The following is a 22104-nucleotide window of genomic DNA, read 5'->3' as shown; positions in this document are numbered from 1 at the left end:
CAAGCATCCATTTCAAACCCCCTTTGCCCTTCTCCTTTACTCTGTTACCATTCAGTTATTAAACTCATTTGCCCAGAATGGTGCACTTTTTATTCCCAAGTGGAAATAAAAGACACATGCTCTTTGCCTCTCCTTAGTAGATAAGAAATGACGTGGAAACTAAGTGCCGACTGGGTTTGGACTACACTTTTTTGTAAGATTGTTTTAAGATCTTTCTTCATGCAAAATTAGAGTGTAAAGTGGGAAAAGGGCTAATAAAATTTTAATATGAAAGGGATTGAGTGATTTGTGGATTTTATGGAGGAAAAAACCTGTATGATTTTTTTCCTTCAGAAATTCTAGGAAGTGAATGTTGACATTAAGTGTGGAGTAACTTTGGAGTAACTTCTGTCATGGAGCATGAAGACAACAACTCAGGGCCCTTTTTGTGTGTTTCTTTCAGATAAAATACAGGCAGGACTTCAACAGAATGAAAGGTGCTGCACATTATCACTCCCTCCCAGCCCAGGACAACTTGGTCTTGAAGCGGGCTCAGAGCGTCAACAAGCTTGTGAGCGAGGTGCGTATGGGGGATCGTCGCTTCTGTTTGCTGTCACCTCCTTTATCTCCTATAGGCAGTGCATGGGGCATCCCCAGGAAAAATTCCACATAATGCCGCATAAACTACACATGGGTTGCCAATTCCCAAAGAACAAACGTGTAGTGAAAGCAATTCACGAAAGAGCCTACAACCAAACCAATTAAATTTAAACAAATTGAATTTCTCTGATGGTTCAAAAGTTTCTCCCTGACTTCTTAAAAGGCTGAAGTATTCAAAAGTTCAAGGCAATAGATTTCTAGTTGCCAGAATGCTGCATGAGCCAACCTCTATAACTGTAAGTCATTATCGAAGAGTAGAAATCAAAGAACAAAGCATGTTTCAACCTCGAGCCTCTCCCATTCTCTTGTTATTGTAGTGAGGTTTCTGAGAAATTGAGGGTGCAGCGTGAATCATCTTAGAGGCTGAAGTGGCTGCCAGAGGGTGTTTTTTGTTTGTTCTACGCAGTGATTAAAATTTTATTCTTTCTGGTTCCCCATATACTGTCTATGTCCTAGAGGCTCATTGTGTTGCCTATCTGGACTCCGAAGGCATTTGAGTTGGCAACGTCTCAGAGAGGGGGAGAATTAAAGCTGTTAAAAGTAGTTTTACTCATAACCTGTTTTGAGTAACATAAGTTGTCTGCAACAGAAGCAGATGTGAAAATATCCTAAAGGATTTTTCTTCCCTGACCTCCAAAGGTCAGTTCTTTACCCAAAATTGTTACCCAGCCCGTCGTCCTCTCAGTTTGGGCTGCTTTGAATCACCAGGAGCGACATTTCCTGATCTCGTCAGGAGCCTCACACATGTGGTACTGGATGGGTACCAAGGGCTTGGAATCTGCATTTTAAATAAATGTTCCAGATGATTCTGTTGCTCCAGGCCAGAGATCAGCAAACCTTGACCTGAGTGCCAAATTTGGCCTGCAGCCTGGTTTTGGAAATAAAGTTTTATTCGAACACAGACACGTCATGTTTGTTTACATATTGTCGGTGGCTGCTTTCAGGCTACAAGGGCAGAGAGATGAGTAGTTGACGTAGAGACTCTGTGGTCTGCAGAGCCTAAAATAGGTACTGTCCAGTCGTTTATGGAGAACACTTGCTGAACCTTGCTCTTGACTCAGAGGACATTAGGTTTCAATGAGGCCTTTGCAGCCTTTAGACCCTTCCTTTGTCATAGGCCTGGAAAAGCAAAGTGTCTTGTTCTGGTTCAGAGAGACTCTTAGGGACAGAACTGGAATCAGAACACAGACAGTATAGCGCTGTTACCATTTGGGCCTTTTCTATGTGAATATACTATAAATGAGTACATGAATATAAGGGCATATGGTTGTAGAATTAGAATTCAACTGTATATACAGTTTTGTGTACTTTTAAAAATTTTATATCGTACTGTGAGCATTGGTGTCTGGCCTACTTTTGAAGGCATGTTCCCACCCTATATTTTATAAGACAAGATAACAAATTGTATTTCTTTTCGTAAGAGTTCACAGGTGAACCTTTGGTTTCTTTTTGCCCTTGTATTTATCCAGTGAGACAAACCAGCCAAGACTCTATTAATGGTAATCAGCCTTCAGCTCCTTCTCCAATTACCTGGGATGACTTGGAGTCTATTTAATAACTATAGCCTCACATTTTATACCCAGCTACCCAGGGGAGCTCAACTAACCAACCCATTTAAAATTAGAACACACTTTATGCATCTTTGAATGGTCTTATTTATTAAACGCCTTTGTAAAGTAATGTTTTTGGTTAAATATTATTGAGGTATACCTACAGAGAAGTGCATACATTATTAAGTATATCAGGAAGGATTTTCGCTAGGGGACATATCTTTGTAGTTAGTGCCCAGATCAAAAAACAGAACATGACCGAAGCCCAGACACTCCCCCTGTTTCCATCTCCTCTCCCCAGACACTTGTTCCCAAGAGTAACCACTGTCCTAATTCCTAAAACCAGTTTTGCCATTTTTGAGCATTATGAAACCTTACAGTATTTATTCTTGAAAAAAAACTATATATTTTTAATTTTTAGATCAAAATAGATTATTCACTTATTACTTGAAAGGAAAACATGCTATTAACTTAATGGCATGCTAGGCCTGGTATTTTTAAATCTTGGGTTGAAAGTTGTCTAAAAATATCCTGGTAAAGTCCTGGTGACATTTTCAAGAGTGACTTTGGGTTTGGTTCTACTGTGCAACTGGTGTTTTGGTTTCCAAGGTGGAGTATAAGAAGGGTCTGGAAAGTAGTAAAGGTCACAGTATCAACTACTGTGAAACACCCCAATTCAGGAGCGTGAGCAAGATCTCAAAATTCACCAGTGATGTGAGTTTTTAATGCCTAAGCATTTGTTTGGGCTTTTTTATGACCTTCATTTCTAGGCCTTCTAAGAGACAGTCTATGTGAATGTACTTGTGTGTCTTGGAGAAGCATGGCCTTGTAGCACAAATACCTAACAGGTGTGATTAAGGTTGCCTGCTGGGACTGGTCCCCATAGAGTTAAATGTTATTACATCCCCCGAGACACACACTTGACCTTGAGTTCTCAGGGTAGCACCTACCTGTCCTCTCATCCTTTGTGTAAGGCAGCACCTGGTACCTAGTGGAGAATGCTGGTGAGGGAGCCTGGCAGAGCATGCAACGTCCCCTCTCAGCATGACTGTGCTTCTTAATATCTGCTCTCATTTGACCTGCACAATCACCTGGGGAGCTGGGTATTATTTCCTCATTTCACAGATAAGCAGATATATGCCAAAGTGGCATTTGCGAATTCCAAAATTCTCAGAGAAAGTCTGCAGATACGTCCTTGAGAACCTCGGCGACCTGTACTAGATTATGTGACTTTACTTCTGCTTAGCTACATGTCATAATAGAATTGAAAATCACGTGGGACTTTGTAAGGCTTGGTGAGGAATTTATTTTGCATCAATTAGTGATGAAGACCACCAACTTTGGAGCTGACAGACCTGACTTCACAATTGGCCAAGTGGCCAACTTCAGACAAATTGTTTAAGCTCTCCCAGCCACTTTGCCCATCTGTAAAATTGGGGTGATAATAATTCCTGTCCTCATAAGGTGCTTGTGAAGATCAACTGAGATAAGTAGGATCATGTCTGATACATAGTAATATCCTGTTTAAACACGCTCAGTGCCTAATATCTCAATGGCCTCCCAGGGTAGGAGAGTTTAATGTAGCTTCATTAGAAGCTACCCAGATATCCTTATACATGGCTTCTTGTCATTCTGTCTTGGTTCTAGTTATTTGGTAAGCTGCATTTGGGACATGACATTATTCTTTTACATGGTTGCAGTAGAGACCAATCTGTGATGTAAAATGTGTAGAATTTGGCAGAGCTCAGGCGTTACTCTTCACCTGTTTGGAAATGACGGCAATGCATGCAGTGATTTGTACCAGCCCAGCAGGGGGCATCGCCAGCACCAGCAGCGCTTGTCTGCTGCAGAGCTCTGCGTTCTCACTGCAGGTTTTCACACTGGGAAAACCTGGTGTGTATACAATTGAAAACATTTTTAAAAAATCAGGTCTGTGTTGTGCTGCCTGTGTTCATCAGATCTTATGTTTTCCTGCGTGCTGTGTGCTTGTCTCCAACTTCCTGTGCTTGCTTGAAATTTCAGTTGGTTTTTTTAAGGGTTGTCTTATTTTTTATTCCATGAAACACCGACTACTTCCATAGGTTCTCCTTAATTGCTTATATTTTTCATTGAGTCGATTAAGATGAGTAGTTTGTCTTCAACAGGTTGAGAAGAGAATGCTTTAGTTGAAAGTTTTGTGTTCTCATGTAGAATAAATATAAAGAAAACTACCAGAACCACATGCGAGGCCACTATGAAGGAGTTGGTATGGACAGACGGACTCTCCACGCTATGAGAGTTGGAAGCCTGGCAAGCAATGTGAGTCATTTTGTGAAGGGCCTGGAGGTCCTGGGGGTATCAGTTGGAGTGGAATTGGGTGGGGCATAAGGAATCCAGCCAATTCATTTCAACCCCTCCTTTAAAAAAAAAAAAAGCTTTCTATTATGTAAAGGCTGACACATAGGGTTTCTAAATGTGAACCCATACAACTAAAACTAGGTAAAATTTGTGACATTTTCCAACAGCTTCAATTTATTTATCTCAGTTTTCTCTGGTTTGAAGAGTAGTCAGATCCATTGGGATTGATCCAGTGTGAGAAAGACTTTCAATTTCTGAGAGATAAAGAGAAATGGATGAGCATAATTCTTATTTGAAATTCCTCAAATTTCCAAAGCATTTGAGATTTGCTTGTCGGTTCGGTAGTTGGTTGATTGGTTCATTCATTTATTCCATCAGTGTTCATTGAAGAACTTCTGCTCAGTGAAGACACTGGTCTTCAAAACACATCAGGCTTCTGTCTTTCTGACCTTGGCTTTGGCAATGCACTTTATAGGTTTGCAAATGCCAAGTTGTAAATCTTGGAAGTAAAAGACACTTAAAAAAAAAACACAATTTGATTATTAAAATATACAAATGTCAAATTTCCTGCACTTGAGAATGTCAAATTTGATCTTTAGGAAAACATTTAATACACTCTGAAGACTCTTGACTTTTCACTTATTTTTCTGGGGATTAGCTAAGAAGCTCATCCATTTTATATTCCCCCAAAAATGCTCCTTTTTAACAAAAACTACAAGATGTTCCATACTTAATAATATAAAATAAATGTGCCACAGATGGAAGTTAATGAATTTTGGATTAATTAATAAGAAGAATTCAATTAATTAAAGGCAAAGTGTGAACATAATTTAATTTTCCTTGGAGGTGATGAAACTGAATTAATTTTATTTCTGATTACTTTTAAAAATACTTCCTATGACATTCACACAAGGTTGAAAGAAAATGGGGGCTCATTTCTCTTTTCTTTGTGTTTCAGGTTGCCTACAAAGCCGATTATAAGCACGATGTTGTTGACTACAACTACCCAGCCACCCTTACTCCTTCCTATCAGACAGTTGTGAAGCTGGTCCCACTGAAAGACGTAAGTCCTCTTCCAATAGCCCTTTCTGCTTTCTTCTTGTCGCCTCTCTTCTATGGAGTGACTCTTAGGCAGCAAGATGGAAAGGAACAAGATCTGTAAGAAGTGGAAGAAGGGTCTGACAAAGGGGCACCCTCTTTCACTGGGAATCCATGTATGCATGTATGGAAACTCTTAGGCTTTCCATATGAGGTGGGGGCAACTCTGATTTCATCTTGAAAATAACCTGAGGTTCAGTTTCTCCTCTTAGAATTTGGTGGACTGTGTCCACTGCTGAACACATTTAGCAAATATTCCTTAGCAATGACAACATTTTTAAAAATTTTTTTGGAGTGTGGTATGTTTAAGGACTGAAGAAAGTAAAAGAAAATGGATATAAGATGAGAGGAAGTGGCAAAGATGCAATTGTTTCCCCTTAGGAGCACTTGGGAAATATGTGTGGAATAAAATGTAACTCAATTATTACATCAATGATTTTATTTATTTATAGTTTGGTTTGTCCCAAATGAAATATGCATAATTAAATACATTTACTGTTTTCTAATTAAGAGAAATTTACTACATGTTTATTACAGAAAATACAGAAAAGTACAAAGAAAAAGATAAAGGCATGTCCTGTTTTAAAACGTACTTAAGATGGTTTATAACTAAACTGGTATCATAGTTATTTGTCAGTGAAGGTTATAAAGATAAATGCCCAGTGCTACTTTCTGCATGTTTCTTTGGGACCAGCACAACTCCAGTAAGTTGACTTGTGTTTTGCTATGGGTAGGCAGGTCTTTTCATTGCTCTCTCTTTTGCTCAGCATAGGAGCAGTGTTGGCTGCAGTTGGGTATCTCCTGTGTCTAACACAGTTTGCAGAACAACGGAGGGCAATCATTGGCAAATGATAGCTTAATGGATGGAAGGGGCTTTCAAACATGTAGTAAAGAGATGGTAGGTAGGGGAATATAAACTGCTTAAACTTTGCTTCTCTTTTTCTGGGGAAGTTTTGTTGGGTTGACCTGGTCATTTCACCTTAATGAAACCCAGTGTTAAACTTGACTACCAAAGCTACTTCCTTTCGTTTGGGGCTGCATACATTACCTGAGAAACAAGAGGATCAGGAGCATTTCATTGAAATTCGAGTGTTTGTGTTAGAAATCAGCAGAGGTAGGCTCTGATTGGCAGCTCATGAGACAGGTGCAGACAGCAGAGCTGTTGTATTTGGCCACACAGTGTTTAAAGAAAATTGGATCAATATATAACAATTGTAAGAGTTTACATACAAATTCATATTTTTACCTTTTTTTTAATTTGAAAAATTGGGAAACTCATGTCCCTAGTGCCTGCACAGCAGCATTTGGCTGGGACTGAGTGGCAGCTCCTCTCTGTCATCATATTCTTCTTCCCTTCCTGGCTCCTCCTGATTCTGAGTTCACTACCCCAGTGTGGGGGCTTTGGTGTTCAGGAAGTTCGGGGGATCCATGACGAGAACATTTGTGGTCTGTCTGTCTGTCTGGTAGTTGTAAAGGTGGTCAAATAGCTATGAAATTAAACAAACAAACATAGTCCTCGCTTTGAGAGCGTTCCCTTCAGATGGATTTTCTAAACGCTAGGAGCATTACAATGAGACTCGATGCTCGGTAAAGAGGGCTTACAGAAAGTAGATTGAAGCACTGGCCAGGCATCTGTGATGTTGCAAAGGTGTGGTTAATCACTGGGACTCTTGGTCATGTCCTACAGAGGAAGGTAATTTTGCTGTGCCACACACTTAATGCAGAATTATTGAGAAGGAATATGCCATTTAAAAAATACAGTTTCCTGACCTTTTATTGTGCATAGCTCTGAATTCTAATAGACTTGATTACGAGATGATAATTTTTCTCCCTGAATTAATGCATTAGGAAGCCACTGCACTCCAATCCTATTAATAGGTGACACTGAAATGACTTTACGTTTCCTAGTTTTCCTACTACATATCCCATGTCCAAAACGCAGAATAAGCGAAACCTTTTCTCCTTGAATTATTACCCAAAAAGCCCAAAGTGATACTGCCTTTGATTACCAAGTCCAACAAAATACTCTGTGGCCCAGTGTCAGGGGCACTGTTTTTCCTAGATCCTGTCCTAGAAGTTAATTTGTAAGTCATTGCTTTGCACCTGGAGTACATCTCCCTGTCTAAACAATGTTAGGTCTGGCTGTGGGAGCCTCTCTTCCATCTGTAAAAGAGTAAGTAATAGTTCTAAGCACACCGGCTTTGGCAAAGCAGGTTTCTAGTGTCTAGGTTGAGAGCCTCTTTAGAGGGTGGAGTGCTGGTATTTGCCAGGCCAATGGTAAGTGCTTTTTCACTTGTCTGTTTGGACAGTCAAGAATAGAGTGAGTACAAGGAAGAGGTGAAATACACAAGCTGGTCCTGTTGGTCTGTTTCACCCGGGTCACTGAGTTTTAAAAATATTGAACTATTTGCTAGCATTTAAAAATTGCAAGATTTTATATAATAATATGGATTTCCAGTTTCTTTGAAATAATGGGAAGATCTAGCCACTCTGCTCCACGTTAATGCACCATTACTGTCTCTTAGAGCTGAGTTACAGCTGCTGTCCTTTGCCACAGTTCCCACCACTCCTTACTACTTCCCCCCAAACGAGGCCAAACACTGATCCTGGACTAGTGTTTCCCGTGTATCCAGCTAGTAGTCTGTTTGGGCTGTCACCCACAGAGGGGGCAATAGGAGGTAGCAGCATACAGAATGGCAAAGACATCAGACCCTAGTTTAGACAGACAGGAAATGGTAGGAAAGTACAAGTATGGATCCCTGTGAAGCATGGCGAGGGGTCATTGCATGGTAGTGAAGAAGTACGTGCAGTATTGCTATACAGCTTGAATTACTGTAAAGTGACTTTGTGTGTGTGTTTTCAGTGGGAGTACCCCAAGGAATAGAATTGTTTGGACTCAGGGTATGCATATGTGCAAAAATGCTACAGTGTCCCAAAGTGGTTCTGTCAACTGTATTCCGAGACTCCCCACAGCTCTATATCCCTGCTAACGCTTGGTATTGTCCTCAGTTTAAATTTTTGTTCTTGAGACAAATGGGGAGGGGTATCTCATTGCAGTTTAAATATGCATTTCTCTGATTAAGAATGTGGATGAGTACCTTCTCCTATGTTAGGTGGCCACTGAGTCGACCTCTTTTATCACCTGCCTGTTCAAGTCACTCACTTTTTAAAGTATTGTTTTTCTCTGAGCGTCTGTTGGTCTCCAGTTGCAATCTTTGATTCTTTTTTTCTAGTAATTTAAGAATCTCTGTTGGGCTCAGGCAGAGGGGGCTAAGCAAGTCTTAGAGACAAATGCAAGTGACATCTTCCTGTGCCCCTTTTTACCCAGGTCAACTACAGGCAAAGCATTGACAAGTTGAAGTACAGCTCCGTGACTGATACCCCTCAGATTATTCAAGCCAAAATCAACGCCCAGCACCTGAGTCATGTAAGTGACCTGACGTGCTCAGCCAGACGGGAGTGACTTGTGGTTGCTTTGTGACCTCTGGATATCTGGCTCCCTGAGGATTTGATTTTCATTAATGATGACATTTGTCCCATCACAACTATGAAATGACCCCATACGACTTGAACTTTTTATCCTGGAAAATTTCAAATGCATTCAAAAGTAACAAAGAATAGTATAATGAATCCCCATGTACCTATCACCCAGCTTCACTGACCATCAGTCATGGCCAGTCTGGCTTTATCTTTACGTCCATTCACTCCCTCCCTCTTCCATGTTAATATTTTGAAAAAAATCCCAGGTAGCATATAATTTAATCTATAAATATTTTAGTATGAATCAATAAAAGATAAAAATTTTAAATATCACACTAGAAAAAACTAACAATAATTCTTAATATCACTGATGTTAATTAGCAGTCAATATTTCAGTTGTCTCATGGGTTATAATTTTTTTTAGTTTGTTTGAATCAGTCAAATGAGTTCTACATTTTGTAATTGGTTGCTATGTCTTTAAGACTCTTTTCATCTTTAAGTGTTTTTTTTTTTTTTAATCTCTTCTTGCAAGTTGTTTGTTGAAGAAACTGGATTGTTTATTCTGTAACATTTCCTACAGTCTGAGCTTTGCCGACTCCCAGTGTGGACTTGTGTGTTCCTCTGGCCTCCCAATGTCCTATGAAACAGTAGTTGGGCCCATAGCCACAATGAGATTCAGGTTTAATTGTGGGGGCAAGACAGCTTCCCAGCCGATGCTGTGTTCTTCCATTGGGAATCACATAATGTCTTGTTGGCTCTCTCCTTATGATTTTAGATGTCTTTTTTCCCAATGTGGCAGACATTTGATAATTATTCATTGAATATCCGTCATGCATGCAGATAGCAAGTTGTTCTTCAACATGGAGGCAAGATAAAAAACTTAAGTTCCACCTGTTCAAGTGCTTCAGAGGAGAGGTGGTGAGGAAGTCACAGGGAAATCCTTTGCAAACTCATACTTTTGAGTTCCTCTGAGTTGTTTTACCTTTCATTTTGCATCTTCAGTCTGTTCATTTGAAATGTTCATCAAATTATAGGCTTCCTTGTACAATGCCTTTTCCAGAAACTCCTTCTCTATAATGAGTCTAAGGGGAAAGTGAAAAAGAGAACGTTCTCTTCAAAACTCTTCTTCTGCCCACATAAAAACACTGCATATACCCTGTGGATTTATTTTAAATCCAATAGGTGAATTACCGTGCTGACTATGAGAAAAATAAGTTGAACTACACATTGCCCCAGGATGTACCTCAGCTGATGAAGGCCAAAACCAACGCTGAGCTCTTCAGTGAGGTAAGCAGGCTGCGTGGGTTAGCGTGGTAGAGGTTATACACCCAGATGAACATGATGATATCAGGACCAACGAGCTGGGACTGTTCTGCTCATGAGAGGGGTTCATTCAAGGCACCCACCATGTTACAATCTTGAATTTTTCTGTCTCACAGCACGTGGTAGTTCACTGGGGGTAAATGAATGACAGCAATTTCATTCTCATTACGTGAGCACGTGTACAGTACGCCCATGAACACACACATGTCCTCATCATCACCATCCTGGTGACTTCTAGCTAGAGCTTTGCTGGGCGGAGAAAATTTAAGTTTTAAAATCGATGTTAATCACCAGATTATTCCTGGAGTCACAAATGGGCTAATGGGCTATGATTAGGCTTCTTATTTTAGATTTCTAGATGGGCTTTGTGGGGCAAAAGAAGAAAAAAAAAGGAACCAATGTTTTTGAATGCTTGTTCTTTGCTGGACACTGGAGTAAGCAATTTATGAATGCAGTTATACAACTGTCATAGTCGCCAGGCGGTATTTATTGCAGGTACATGGTGGCCTAGGCTTTGGTATCAGATGGCCCTAGGTCAGATATTGGCACCACCATTTTTAACCCACAGCCCTACATGGGGTCTTAATATCTCTGAGCCTTGCAGGTCTAATGCAAATTGATGAGTGGAAGATACTTAGGAAAGGACCAGTAAACAGTAGGTGCTGTTACCATGGCAATATCAATATCAATACCTTATATCTATGTTGCACTTTACCAGCTTAAGATCTGTTTTTATATACTTTATCCAATTTATTTTCATATCAACTCTGAGACAGACAATAGGATATTCCTTTTGCACATGGGAAGCTAAGGCATAAAGAAGTAAAGTAATTTACCCAAGGTCACATGATCAGGAAACAACAGACGCAGGATGAACTTGTGGGCCTTCTCTTTGACCTGTCCATTATCATTGCCCTGCATGGCTCAGCAGCTATAACTGCCTTAGTAATTGCTATGATCATTTTGATAACACCACCAAAATTCTGGTCTGTAGACAGATGATGACACCAACTTTGCTGGGTTTTTTTCCTTCACTTTTTGGCAGGAATATGGATAGCAACTCTTAACTCACCTGTGTCTTTGTTTGTCAGATTAAGTACAAAGAAGGTTGGGAGAAGTCCAAGGGAAAAGGATTTGAAATGAAGTTGGATGCCATGTCTCTGCTGGCCGCCAAAGCCTCTGGAGAGCTTGCTAGCAATGTAGGTTTTCTCTCATTAACTCAGAAATGCATAAGAAATGGTTCTCATAAAATGTCAGTAGTCCCGCAGAAAAAAATAATGACTGTTAACGTTGTAAACATCACAATCCTTTCATCTTCTGGGAGTGAAAGACTGGGAGGTGTTTTTGTAGAATTGTTCCCCTTGTGCTTGTTAAAACCAGAACCCCTGAGATGGTGAAGTTTCTTTCTCCCTCACAGTAGACTTTCTTCTTTCTCTCAAGATTAAATACAAAGAAGACTATGAAAAAAACAAAGGCAAAATCATGGGAACCACAGACTCTAGGCTTCTTCACTCCCTGCAGGTTGCCAAGATGAGCAGCGAGGTAAGTTCCTTTTTACCCCCCACCCTTTACTTAGAGGTGTGTTACTTGAAAGTTTTTCCTAGGCCTCCTTCACCTGGGACTCTTACGTTTTTATTGACTTCCACCTACGATTTCTTTCCTGGCTTGCATGAGAAGTTTGTTCCATTTCTTTATTTTGCTAAAGCATACTATGCCTTTTAAAATAGTTGAGTAGTGCATCCTCTAAGGGTGACCCGCATCTCCCTGGGAAGGTACAAAGGTGTTGGGCCACATTTATTCATTCTACAGACATTTACCAAACAACTATTATTGGCAAGATCCTGTGAGACATTGGGGCCGTAAGAATAATAGGTTCCTCCCTAATGGAGCTTAATTCCACCAGGAGGGTTAGACAGTAAGCATCCTGTTTATTGCGGTGATGTCCTAGATGAATCCTGTGATCACAAGAATACATGATATTCAAATTATTTAGCAAAGAACTGGGGCATCCAGGCTTCAACCAATCAAAATGACACTCCTCGTAAACAACCCTAATTAATGGCGGGAGACGAACCATGGGCAATGTTATTACCAAAATCCTATGGGGGAGGTGAGTTCTGCTAGACTGCACAGACATGATTTCTAATCAGGTCTTTCCTGCCAATACTGAACAGTTAAAAAGGACATGTGAGCATCAGGTTTCTGCTTTACAATTGCCTGTCCCAAGCTGTGAGGCCAGCTTGTACTGCTCTGTGGTGCAGTCAAATATAATTGCATGGTGAGTCATTCAGGAGCCATGGCTTGACTAGAATAAGAGGGTTGGCGTCTGAGTCGCCATTTTGGATGTGCCTGTAGAACAAGCCCTTTGAAGTGCATAGTTGTGAAGCATGCAGAGATATTGAAAATTTGGCTTTGCTTTAGATAGAGAACAAAATGGCATTTCATATTTGCAGTTAGAGCATCTAGGGCCAAAAAGATGTGTCTTGCCTGAGGTCACATAGTAATCAGTGGCAGTGGTGGAGAGGTAGAGAGTTGGAACCTAGAACTCTCACTCACTGGCACCAAACTCCTTTCACTGTAGCTCAGTACCTTTCCCCACCACATCATCATCACCAAGACCATCATCACCACCACCATTACCATTATCGTCACCATCACCAGCACCATCATCACCACCACCATCATCATCACCACCCTTGTCATTGCCATCCTCGTTGCTAACACTTACCAGGCATTTTCTATATGCCAGTCCCTACACCAAGCAGTTCTTGCCTACTATTTTGTTTACTTGTCACAAGAGTTCCCTGAGAAAAATGAGCCCTTAGAGAGGTGACGTAACTTCCCAGAGATCATCCAGCTGGCAGAGGGCAGGTGAGGTTTGAACTCGGGCTACTCTGGTCCTGGAGCCTAAGCTTTGTTATTCTGCCTTTTAAATTCTCTATAGAAACCATGGGTAGAGTGTTTGCCCCCTGGGGTAGCCAGGTAAAATGGTTTAGGATTGGCAGGAGGCATTCCTTCTAGGGACAACGTAGCATGGAACCTCAGCTCCCTGGCACTGCCACTAACTTACAGAGCCAGAAATTGGGTCCCACTTTTCTCCACTTGGGTGCCATTGCCCAGAGTGCCAATTGCTCATGAAAATGTAGATTTCTTTCCTGTGTTTTCACATCACTCCTGCAAACACAGGCTTCAAGTAATGGGCCTTGTTTTGGTCCATTCAAGGTTGAATACAAGAAAGGCTTTGAAGAGAGTAAGACCCACTTTCATCTCCCCATGGATATGGTCAACATCAGGCATGCTAAGAAGGCTCAAGCTCTGGCCAGTGACCTGGACTACAGGAAAAAACTGCATGAATACACGATGCTGCCCGAAGATATGAAAACTCAGTGGGCCAAGAAAGCCTATGGGTTACAGAGTGAGGTGAGCCCTTACTCACTGATGGTTCTCCCATGCGTCTCACGCAGTGGGATACCATGACTTTGAATCTGAGAAGAGTCTGTTACATCACTAAGAGGACTAGGAAGAACTGCTGGAGATGTACCAGGCCCAAGGAGGACGGATGGGGAGATAGGGCGATAGATTTAGCAGAGACAGTGGAGGATGGAGGATGGAGGATGGAGGACAGGGGCTCAGAGCCATGGTGAAGGTCAAGATGAGCAAAGAGGAATCAAATGTTGAAAATGGTAAGTAAATCTTGGAAATTTAGCAGGTTGGAAGATAAGGTCCTTGATCAAGAAGCCTGAAAAGCCCATTTTTTGGTTAGGGTATAACGCTTGCTTGCTGAAGTAGAACATTCTCTTCTGGTTTCAAGGTGGGCTCCATGGCTTCCTACCTGGGCAGGATTCTAAAAGGGTAGGGAGCAGTTCTTCTAGGAAGACAAACGCGGCAGCAAGGATTTTCCGAACTCTCCTGAACTTTGCCCAGTCTTTATCCATGCATCTCTTAGAGCTTGGCTTTTCTCTTGCAGCTGCAGTACAAAGCTGATCTGGCATGGATGAAAGGCGTGGGGTGGCTGACTGAGGGCAGTCTCAATTTGGAACAGGCCAAGAAGGCTGGACAGCTGGTCAGCGAGGTAACCTGAGCCGAGGACCTTGGCTTCTAGCAGCAGTCTTTTTCTCTGAGTCTCCCTCCCCAACCCCCAGGGTTATTTGGGGTGGGACTCACAGGAGTCCTTTTTCATTTTGCACCTGTAGCACATCTGAACTAACCTTCCACATCCTTAAACTTCCTGGGGAAGGTTTGTATAAGAAGCCTACCAATGTACTTTAAATAGCAGATACGTCAAAAGAATAGTCCAGAAGGGTTGTAACACACAGTCAGTTAGCACAAGGGAGCATGTGTTTGTTGTGTAGGAGTACGTGATTACTTCTACGTTAGAGTATGTTATTTGGAGGTCAGCGTTCTCATTATGCCCTTACCTTAAATTCACTGTGGACTTTGAGCAAGTCATTCAACTCTTCCCATCCTCTTTCATACAAATGAAGGTTGGACAGGCTACCCTGCAGACTACCCCTAGCTCTGAGACTGCATCTCTTTGTGCCCAGTAAAGATGGCTTTGGTGGCAGGCAGAGGAGGAATTTTCAAGGGCATTTCATTTGGAAACGTGACTATTTCAGGATCTTTGTTTGTAATCTTCAAAGAGGATTCCTGTGTCGGGGCCAGCAAGGCTGAGCCAGCATCTCTCTTGCAAATCGTAATAATAGTGATAGTCATAGCTGCCAATTGTGGACTGATATTTATGTAGTCATTGCTGTCATTTATTGACCACTTTGAGTGTATTACATACATATTGTTCATTTATTGCTCACAACAGCCCTAGGTGAGGGACACTATTATTATCCTATTAATTTCCCATTTTACGTACAAGGAAAGTGAGACCTAAAGTCACATTCTGGGAAGCAGCAGAGCTGGCATCTGTATCAAGTGTTCAATCCAATGCCTTGGCTCTTGACTGTCAAGCAATGTTGCACCCCCAAAGCACATTTTGTAATGTATTCTTATTTCCCTACTACAGTCATCCTTCTCTCCAACATTTATGGCTAGAATGTATAAATAAGGAAAGTAGAGAGAAGAGAATAACCCCCTACAGGTCCTATTACTTAGCTTCTTTGAGATCAGCTAAAATACAAGGGGAGTAGCCAAAGCAACATATATCTTGGACAGGGGTCACAGTAAGGGGCCCCAGTCAGTCTCAGGAAGGAATTTAGCCAGAGGAATGTTCATATCTATCTCGCTTCCTGTGCCTACTTATTAATTGTTAAGCTCCTTGAAGGCCATGCAGATATCATCTCCTTCACTTTTTTAATGTTCCTGCTGTGCCCTGTACAATGTGGATTCTTGGCTCCTCAATACATACTTTGACCAACGTGGAGTCTGGGATGAATAGGAATTTACAATTATGGCAATGTGATTTCCTTCAATTATGTGGGGAAGTTTTCCACTCACTACACTGGAAGTAGGAAGGAAATTGCAAGAGTCTCTGAAATATTTGCTCTGTAATTTTATTTTCCTAAGTGAGGAGATTTGGAGTTTTTAATATTCCAGTCACTCTTTGAGGTTCAGCTGGTACCTATAACCCTCTTGCCAACAGCACTGGGGTTTTGCTCATCTCTGATCTCCCCACCATATGAAGCTTTTGCTTCAACAAGCCCCCCTTTCCTGTCTACTTTGGCAACTCCAATGGAAAAGCCAGAGGAGCTAACCTCCGGGAAGGGCAGAAAGTCCCCTTAACGGGGTGCGGGGGGACAGAATGAGCACCTTTGAAATTTTGCTCATTACTCTGTGGCTGTGAGACGGGGACACTATGAGGACAAGACCTCAGTGACCCGGAACACTAAGAGAACACAAGATTGAATCCACCTGTCAGTGGCTACCCCTGTTTCCCCACCTTAGAGCATATGCTTCTTCCATAGTCATGATGGTGCCATGAGCCATGGCGAAGGCTAATGTTGCGACCACTTGCTTGGCCCATGGAAAGCATGGCATCGAAGCCTCCGCGTCCCCCCAGACTGAGGCAGCTTCTATTTGTTCTGCATTTTACTGTCAAAGCACAGGTGGTTCTGATGATTAAGTGATGTGCTCAAGGTCATGAAGTTGGAAGGCAATGGAGGACCTCGGTCTTCATGACTGTGAAGTCTAAGTTCCCTACACCTTACTTTCCTGGTCAGATATAGATTTATAAAACGGTCACATTTCAGGGCACCTGGTGAAATACAGGCTTTAAAGTCAAGTCCCCATTCAATAATAGCAACTAAAACAATCTCAGCAGTGCAAGCCGTGCTGGGTCCGCATGGTCCTGTTTAAGCTGCAGGGCCAGCTGGAACATTCCCTGCAAGGAAATGCTTGGTCCACAGAAAGTGTGTGCATGTACGTGTGTGTGTATATGATCCTAATGCTACAGTGCCCCTTTTTCTTTGGAAACAGAAAAATTACAGGCAGAGAGTGGATGAACTGAAGTTCACCAGTGTGGCTGACAGCTCTCAGATGGAGCACGCCAAGAAGAGCCAGGAGCTGCAGAGCGGGGTGAGTCCTTGGCTGCCCTTTCTCCACCAAGCTGCTATGTCATGGGTCTGGGAACCTCCAGGGATGGCAGCCGGTGCTGCCCAGGCACGATCCAGGAACCAACAAAGAACTATCCTTTAAATAGGCTGGACCCAGCTTTCCGCAGGCTTCCAGGCTGTTTGTGGGAACTGGACACCAGACCTCCCTGCCTCGCATACCACGTTGCTCCCTGGTTTTTGGGGAGAGATGCCAACTGATTTGATTCCTTTCAGCTTTCATTATTACCTAGTTCTTTCTATCTTCTTTCTCCCTCCTTCTATCTCTCATCAGAGAGTCCTTACTTCTGGAGCCAGTTGAGAATTATCTTGAGGATGATGATATTTGCTTGTGGGTTGTATGTATTTCGTGCCCACTTGAATTCAGCTATAGGGGCCAGCGCAGTGAAACTCCCCATACGCTATTTACACATCAGTGTTCAACACTTGCTGTGGACCTGCACAGAGCAGGTACCATAGATGCTACAACCTGGTCAGGACCTTCCTAGCTTTCCCTGCTAAAGGTCCAGGTACACCTGCCAGAAAGGATGCTATCAGCATAAGGAGTCAGAAGAAAGCTACCATTTGGAAACTCAAGTTGGGAGGTGAGAGGGAAAGGCACAGAGAACGAATAAGAGCGGAGATGTTTGCTCATGTTGTCTTTTTGGTCGCTGCTCACTTTCAAGGTGTTAGAACCTAGGAAAACATGAGAATTGATTATGGGGGTACGGGAGGCAGAATGTGCTTCCTAGCTTTCCGACCTGGGGAGTCTCTGCTCATTTGAGCTCTCTGGTGGGTTATGTTTTGAGGCTGTGGACAGCGTAGGTGAGAACAGCTTGAGAGGCCAATTTCTTCTCAGGGGAAAGACCTAAGAACGAAAACCTTGGAGGGGTTTTCAGGTTGGTTCCCTGGTCACATTCTTCTCTCAACTCCTCCCTCCTTCCTGCTGCTTCTCCTTTTCCTATCATTTCTCCTGCCTTAAGCCTCATTTACTGTACCCTGCTGGCCACTGTCTGGTCTGGGCAGTTTTGTAATGGACGTCCCAGGCATGTCACAGAAGAGCCAAGCAGACATGAAGACCCATGAGTGATGCTACACCATTCATCCGCCAGCCACGGGCCTCTGACTCAGTTCTCTCTCCCAACAGGTGGCCTACAAGGCGGGAAATGAGCAGTCCCTCCACCAGTACAGCATCAGTAAGGACGAGCCTCTCTTCTTACAGGCCCGAGCCAACGCGGCCAATCTCAGCGAGGTACAGTGTGTGGGCTCCGCTTCCCTGTGTAGGCACCTGGGCCACAAACCAAACCAGCCATGTTGGTGTGTCAACTCAGATTACAAACTGGTGTCTGGTCGTTGTGAACAGCTCGTCTAGCAGAGCTTGTTCCTGACCAGTGTTTTATGGGGAGAACAACCTTGAGCCACTGGTAGGAGGCAGTGGTTATCCTGGGGTCAGAGTGGAAGCAGCCTTAGTGTCATAGAGCAGTAGATAAGAGCTCGGATACATGCTCCAAACTGCCTGGGTTTGATCCTTTGCTCTGCCACTTACTAGGTGCGTGACTTTGGGCAAATTCTTTCCTCTCAGCTGTCCAGTTGGTAAAATGAGGGTAATACTTGTCCCTTCCTCACTGGGTTGTCATGAGGCTTCAATGAGCTAATAGACAGAAAGCACTCAGAGGACCGTGCACAGGGTTGCTTCACTCTTAGCCACATATATATGCATAGTCCCAGCTTCCCCATTTGAGTCTTCTAAGGAGGGGCTTTAGCTCTTTGACTCAGCTCCCCAAAATGTGCTTTGGGCTCTTGAGCTGATTAATGGGTAAAGGAAAGATTTAGAAGGAGCAACAGAGGCTGAATTGATTACACACAGAAAGGCAGAGGAGACTTCCAGAAGAAAAAACTTAAAATCCGGAGATGGAGGCAGGACAGGAAATGGGGGAAGTGAGGAAAAGATCCAGAGGCACTAGAGGCTGAGGGGCAGAAAGAGAAGAGAGTGCATCTGGGGCAGCCCCTGGGCTGGATGGGGTGTGTGGACGGAGCTGGAGAGCACTTTTCAGAAATGTCTCTGCATGTTGTACCATGTTATTCCACCTTTGGTGTGTCTGAGATTCCCATGAAGACACATAGTATTTATCAAGGCTTCTGGAGTTCAATCTCTGCTTCTTTTGATTGAAGCCATGTGTATCAAGAGGCCTGAAGGCAGAAACAAGATGGCCTGGCTGTATTCAGGTCACAGGGTTTCTGTGGTCTTGGGGTTTCTGGGAAAGACGTAATGGGTGTTTGTCTCCTAGGGAGGTCGTTGCAGAGAGTAGGGGAGCCCTCTCACATGAGGATGACCTCTTTTCTCCCAAATCTCCTTAGAAGCTGTATAAGAGCAGCTGGGAAAACCAGAAGGCAAAAGGGTTTGAGCTGCGTCTTGATTCCTTGGCTTTCCTGACAGCCAAAGCCAAGAGGGACCTGGCCAGTGAGGTGAGTCAGCGTCCAACTTGTACATGACTCCATGAATCCTGCCATTTACATTGGATATATATTACCTACATTATATATTATGTATAAATTATATAATATATGTATTACCTACTTATATTGTATATGTATTTTTTATATATATATGTATTAGACATCAGCTGAACTAAACAGTGGCTGGGTCACACAGTTGATTTCCATCCTGACACAAGCTCCTTGTCATATCAGCGGGTAATATTTTACAAACCTGAACTGGTCTGCAGGTACACTTGGAGTGGCACCGGCTCGGATAAATGGTGACATCAATAAATGGTGACAGAGGGTTGTTGTCATTGGCAGAGGTCAGAGTAGAGCCCAAGTCTCCTGATGGCCACAGCAATGACAATGTTAAAAATACTGCACTGGTATCCTGTTACACTTTTTAAAGCGTTTCTATATTTATTCTTCCTTCTGATCCTCATTGCTCTTGGCCTAGTACCTGCTCCCTTTGGCTTCCCTTACCCCTAAATGTTTAGGTGCCCCAGTTGTTTTTTAATTTGAGCTCCCCTCTCAAACAGCAGTTGTATTTGGATAGTATGTGCCCTTTTTTAGTTCACGCCCACTTTTTATTTATAATGTTCTCACTAATACCAAAAAAGGACTTTAAAGTGATTTTCAGGAAAGCAATGGGGCACTTAAAAGTAAACCCAGGAAGAGTGATGGCAAATAATATAGACAAAAGATGGAATTTCACCAGGAAATTAGGAGAAGACTGTTCTATAGCTGAGCATCTGTGTCTCTGACCTTTTGGCAGCTGGCATGAAAAAGGAATGATGAGCAGTAATATTTAGTTTCACTGTTTGATGAAATGTTCAAAGGAGGCAAAGTGTTTATGGCACCTGTACTATTAGGATCTTGTTATATGACTTTGTTTTAACCTCCGTGCCTGTGGCTTGAAATGTTACCTTTTTTTAAGGAGATTCTGGTCTACCCTGGCTCTCTTCCTCTCATCTAGGTGAAGTATAAGGAAGATTATGAGAGGACCAGAGGGAAGCTCATCGGGGCAAAGGATGTCCAGGGGGACTCGCAAATGAGCCACTCGCTGCAAATGTCCAAGCTGCAGAGTGAACTGGAGTACAAAAAGGGATTCGAGGACTTCAAGTCCCAGTGCCACGTCTCCCTGGACATGGTCCACCTTGTGCACGCCCGCAAGGCGCAGCATTTAGCCACTGACATAGGCTACAAGACAGCATCCCATCACTTTACAGCTCTGCCCACAGATATGAAGGTGGAATGGGCCAAGAAGGCTTACAGTTTACAGAGCGATGTAAGCTCCGTGTGTGTGTGTGTTGTACGTGTGTGTGTGTGTGTGCTAGTGTTGGTGCAAGGGTTTCCCAGATCCTTCAACACAATAGTTTATATTTATGGGGTACCTCTTGCTAGGTCCCTAGGTGGAAACATTTTAGCTTCCTAGGGTTTAACTCTTATTCAAATTGTGCCCATTTAAATTCTGTGCAACTGAATGGAAAATTATAAAGCTGCATTTTTTTCTTCTTGGAATTCTGACCTGCACACATTTGCCATGTTTCTTTTTATTGCTGGGGGAAAATGAATTTGTGACCTGTCTAACTGAGGTCTCCTGTAGGAGTCCATCTCTGACGCTTATTCCAACTTTAGTAGTCCCTATTTTTAGAATGATCAGTTCACAAATCAAGAGCCCTCTCCCCTTTTCCTTGTATTCTCCACCTGGTTCTATTTTCTTTCGTCTTCAGTAGAGTCTTGTACAAGAAAGTGGGTGGACTGAAAAAGCAGGACAGTGGCCACCAGCTGGATACCTAGGGGGTGGGCTGGGTGCCATGTAGGCCCCCTTGCAGGGACAGCTGTTTCAGGATAGATAGGGGATATGCGAGTTTTAGAGACATGTCCATTAAATGGCTTTTCAGTAAAACTTCTCCTTCGATGGCAAGTAAAGAAAGGAGAAACCCACCCCCACCTTCCCTCAGCACGGAGGTGAGGCGCGGCGGCAGGCACTGCCTCCACGGAGAGCCTCGGATGTCTTGTGAAATTCCCTCAGATAGCTCCCCACCGGGGCTCTGTTGTGAATTCTCATTTTCTTCTCCCCTGCATGTCATTTTAAACAAGAAACCGGGGAAAGCAGACACCGAAGCTCCTTTTTCCGAGGTAGACGTGAGTCCCTAATGAGGGACAAGGTTGATTCAGCCCCTCCCTCTCCACCCACAGTAGCATTGGGTGGGGCCTAAAGTCACCTGCCACGGGGCCAGCTCCAATTAAAGGGGAAATTAATTTACCTTTGGAAGCCTTACCTGCAATGGTGCAGGAATGGCTAAGACAAAAGCGGTATCTCATTTGACTCAGCTGCCACCGAGGCTACATTGGGAGCTGTTAATAGCCCTTTAAATGTCTGCGCACCAACAATGGCTTGCCTTTTCTTTTTCTTTTTTTCTTTCTTTTTTTTTTCTTTCTCCTTTGTCAGAACCAATACAGGGCAGATGTGAAGTGGATGAAAGGCGCAGGCTGGGTCGCCACCGGGTCATTAAATGTGGAGCAGGCGAAGAAGGCAGGAGAACTCATTAGCGAGGTGAGATTTCCTGACAGCGTGCAACAGGCCTGGCTGCATTAGGCGTGTGGCATTTCTGTATAAAATTAAAATAATTTCCACTCAAAAAGCAAAGAAAAAG

The 22104-nt window shown here is 42.9% G+C and overlaps 1 protein-coding gene across 1 annotated transcript in view; it reads left to right on the top strand.

The window, feature by feature from the left end:
- Positions 1 to 22104, top strand: part of NRAP (nebulin related anchoring protein) — a 64655-nt gene that overhangs the window by 14500 nt on the left and 28051 nt on the right. Inside the window, exons 11-25 of the mRNA XM_054581548.1 lie at positions 443 to 559; positions 2799 to 2903; positions 4380 to 4487; positions 5485 to 5589; positions 8953 to 9051; positions 10287 to 10391; positions 11519 to 11626; positions 11868 to 11969; positions 13650 to 13847; positions 14395 to 14499; positions 16851 to 16949; positions 18111 to 18215; positions 19322 to 19429; positions 20421 to 20732; positions 21900 to 22004. Of these exons, the coding sequence (XP_054437523.1) occupies positions 443 to 559; positions 2799 to 2903; positions 4380 to 4487; positions 5485 to 5589; positions 8953 to 9051; positions 10287 to 10391; positions 11519 to 11626; positions 11868 to 11969; positions 13650 to 13847; positions 14395 to 14499; positions 16851 to 16949; positions 18111 to 18215; positions 19322 to 19429; positions 20421 to 20732; positions 21900 to 22004 (1881 nt within the window). The remainder of the gene's footprint in view (positions 1 to 442; positions 560 to 2798; positions 2904 to 4379; positions 4488 to 5484; positions 5590 to 8952; positions 9052 to 10286; positions 10392 to 11518; positions 11627 to 11867; positions 11970 to 13649; positions 13848 to 14394; positions 14500 to 16850; positions 16950 to 18110; positions 18216 to 19321; positions 19430 to 20420; positions 20733 to 21899; positions 22005 to 22104) is intronic.

This window comes from Pteronotus mesoamericanus, unplaced genomic scaffold (assembly GCF_021234165.1).
Source record: "Pteronotus mesoamericanus isolate MK-2021 breed Mesoamerican mustached bat unplaced genomic scaffold, CSHL_Meso_final contig_657, whole genome shotgun sequence".
Lineage (NCBI taxonomy): Eukaryota > Metazoa > Chordata > Mammalia > Chiroptera > Mormoopidae > Pteronotus > Pteronotus mesoamericanus.
Note: the sequence above shows the minus strand (reverse complement) of the source record. Positions and strands in the feature narration are given on the sequence as shown.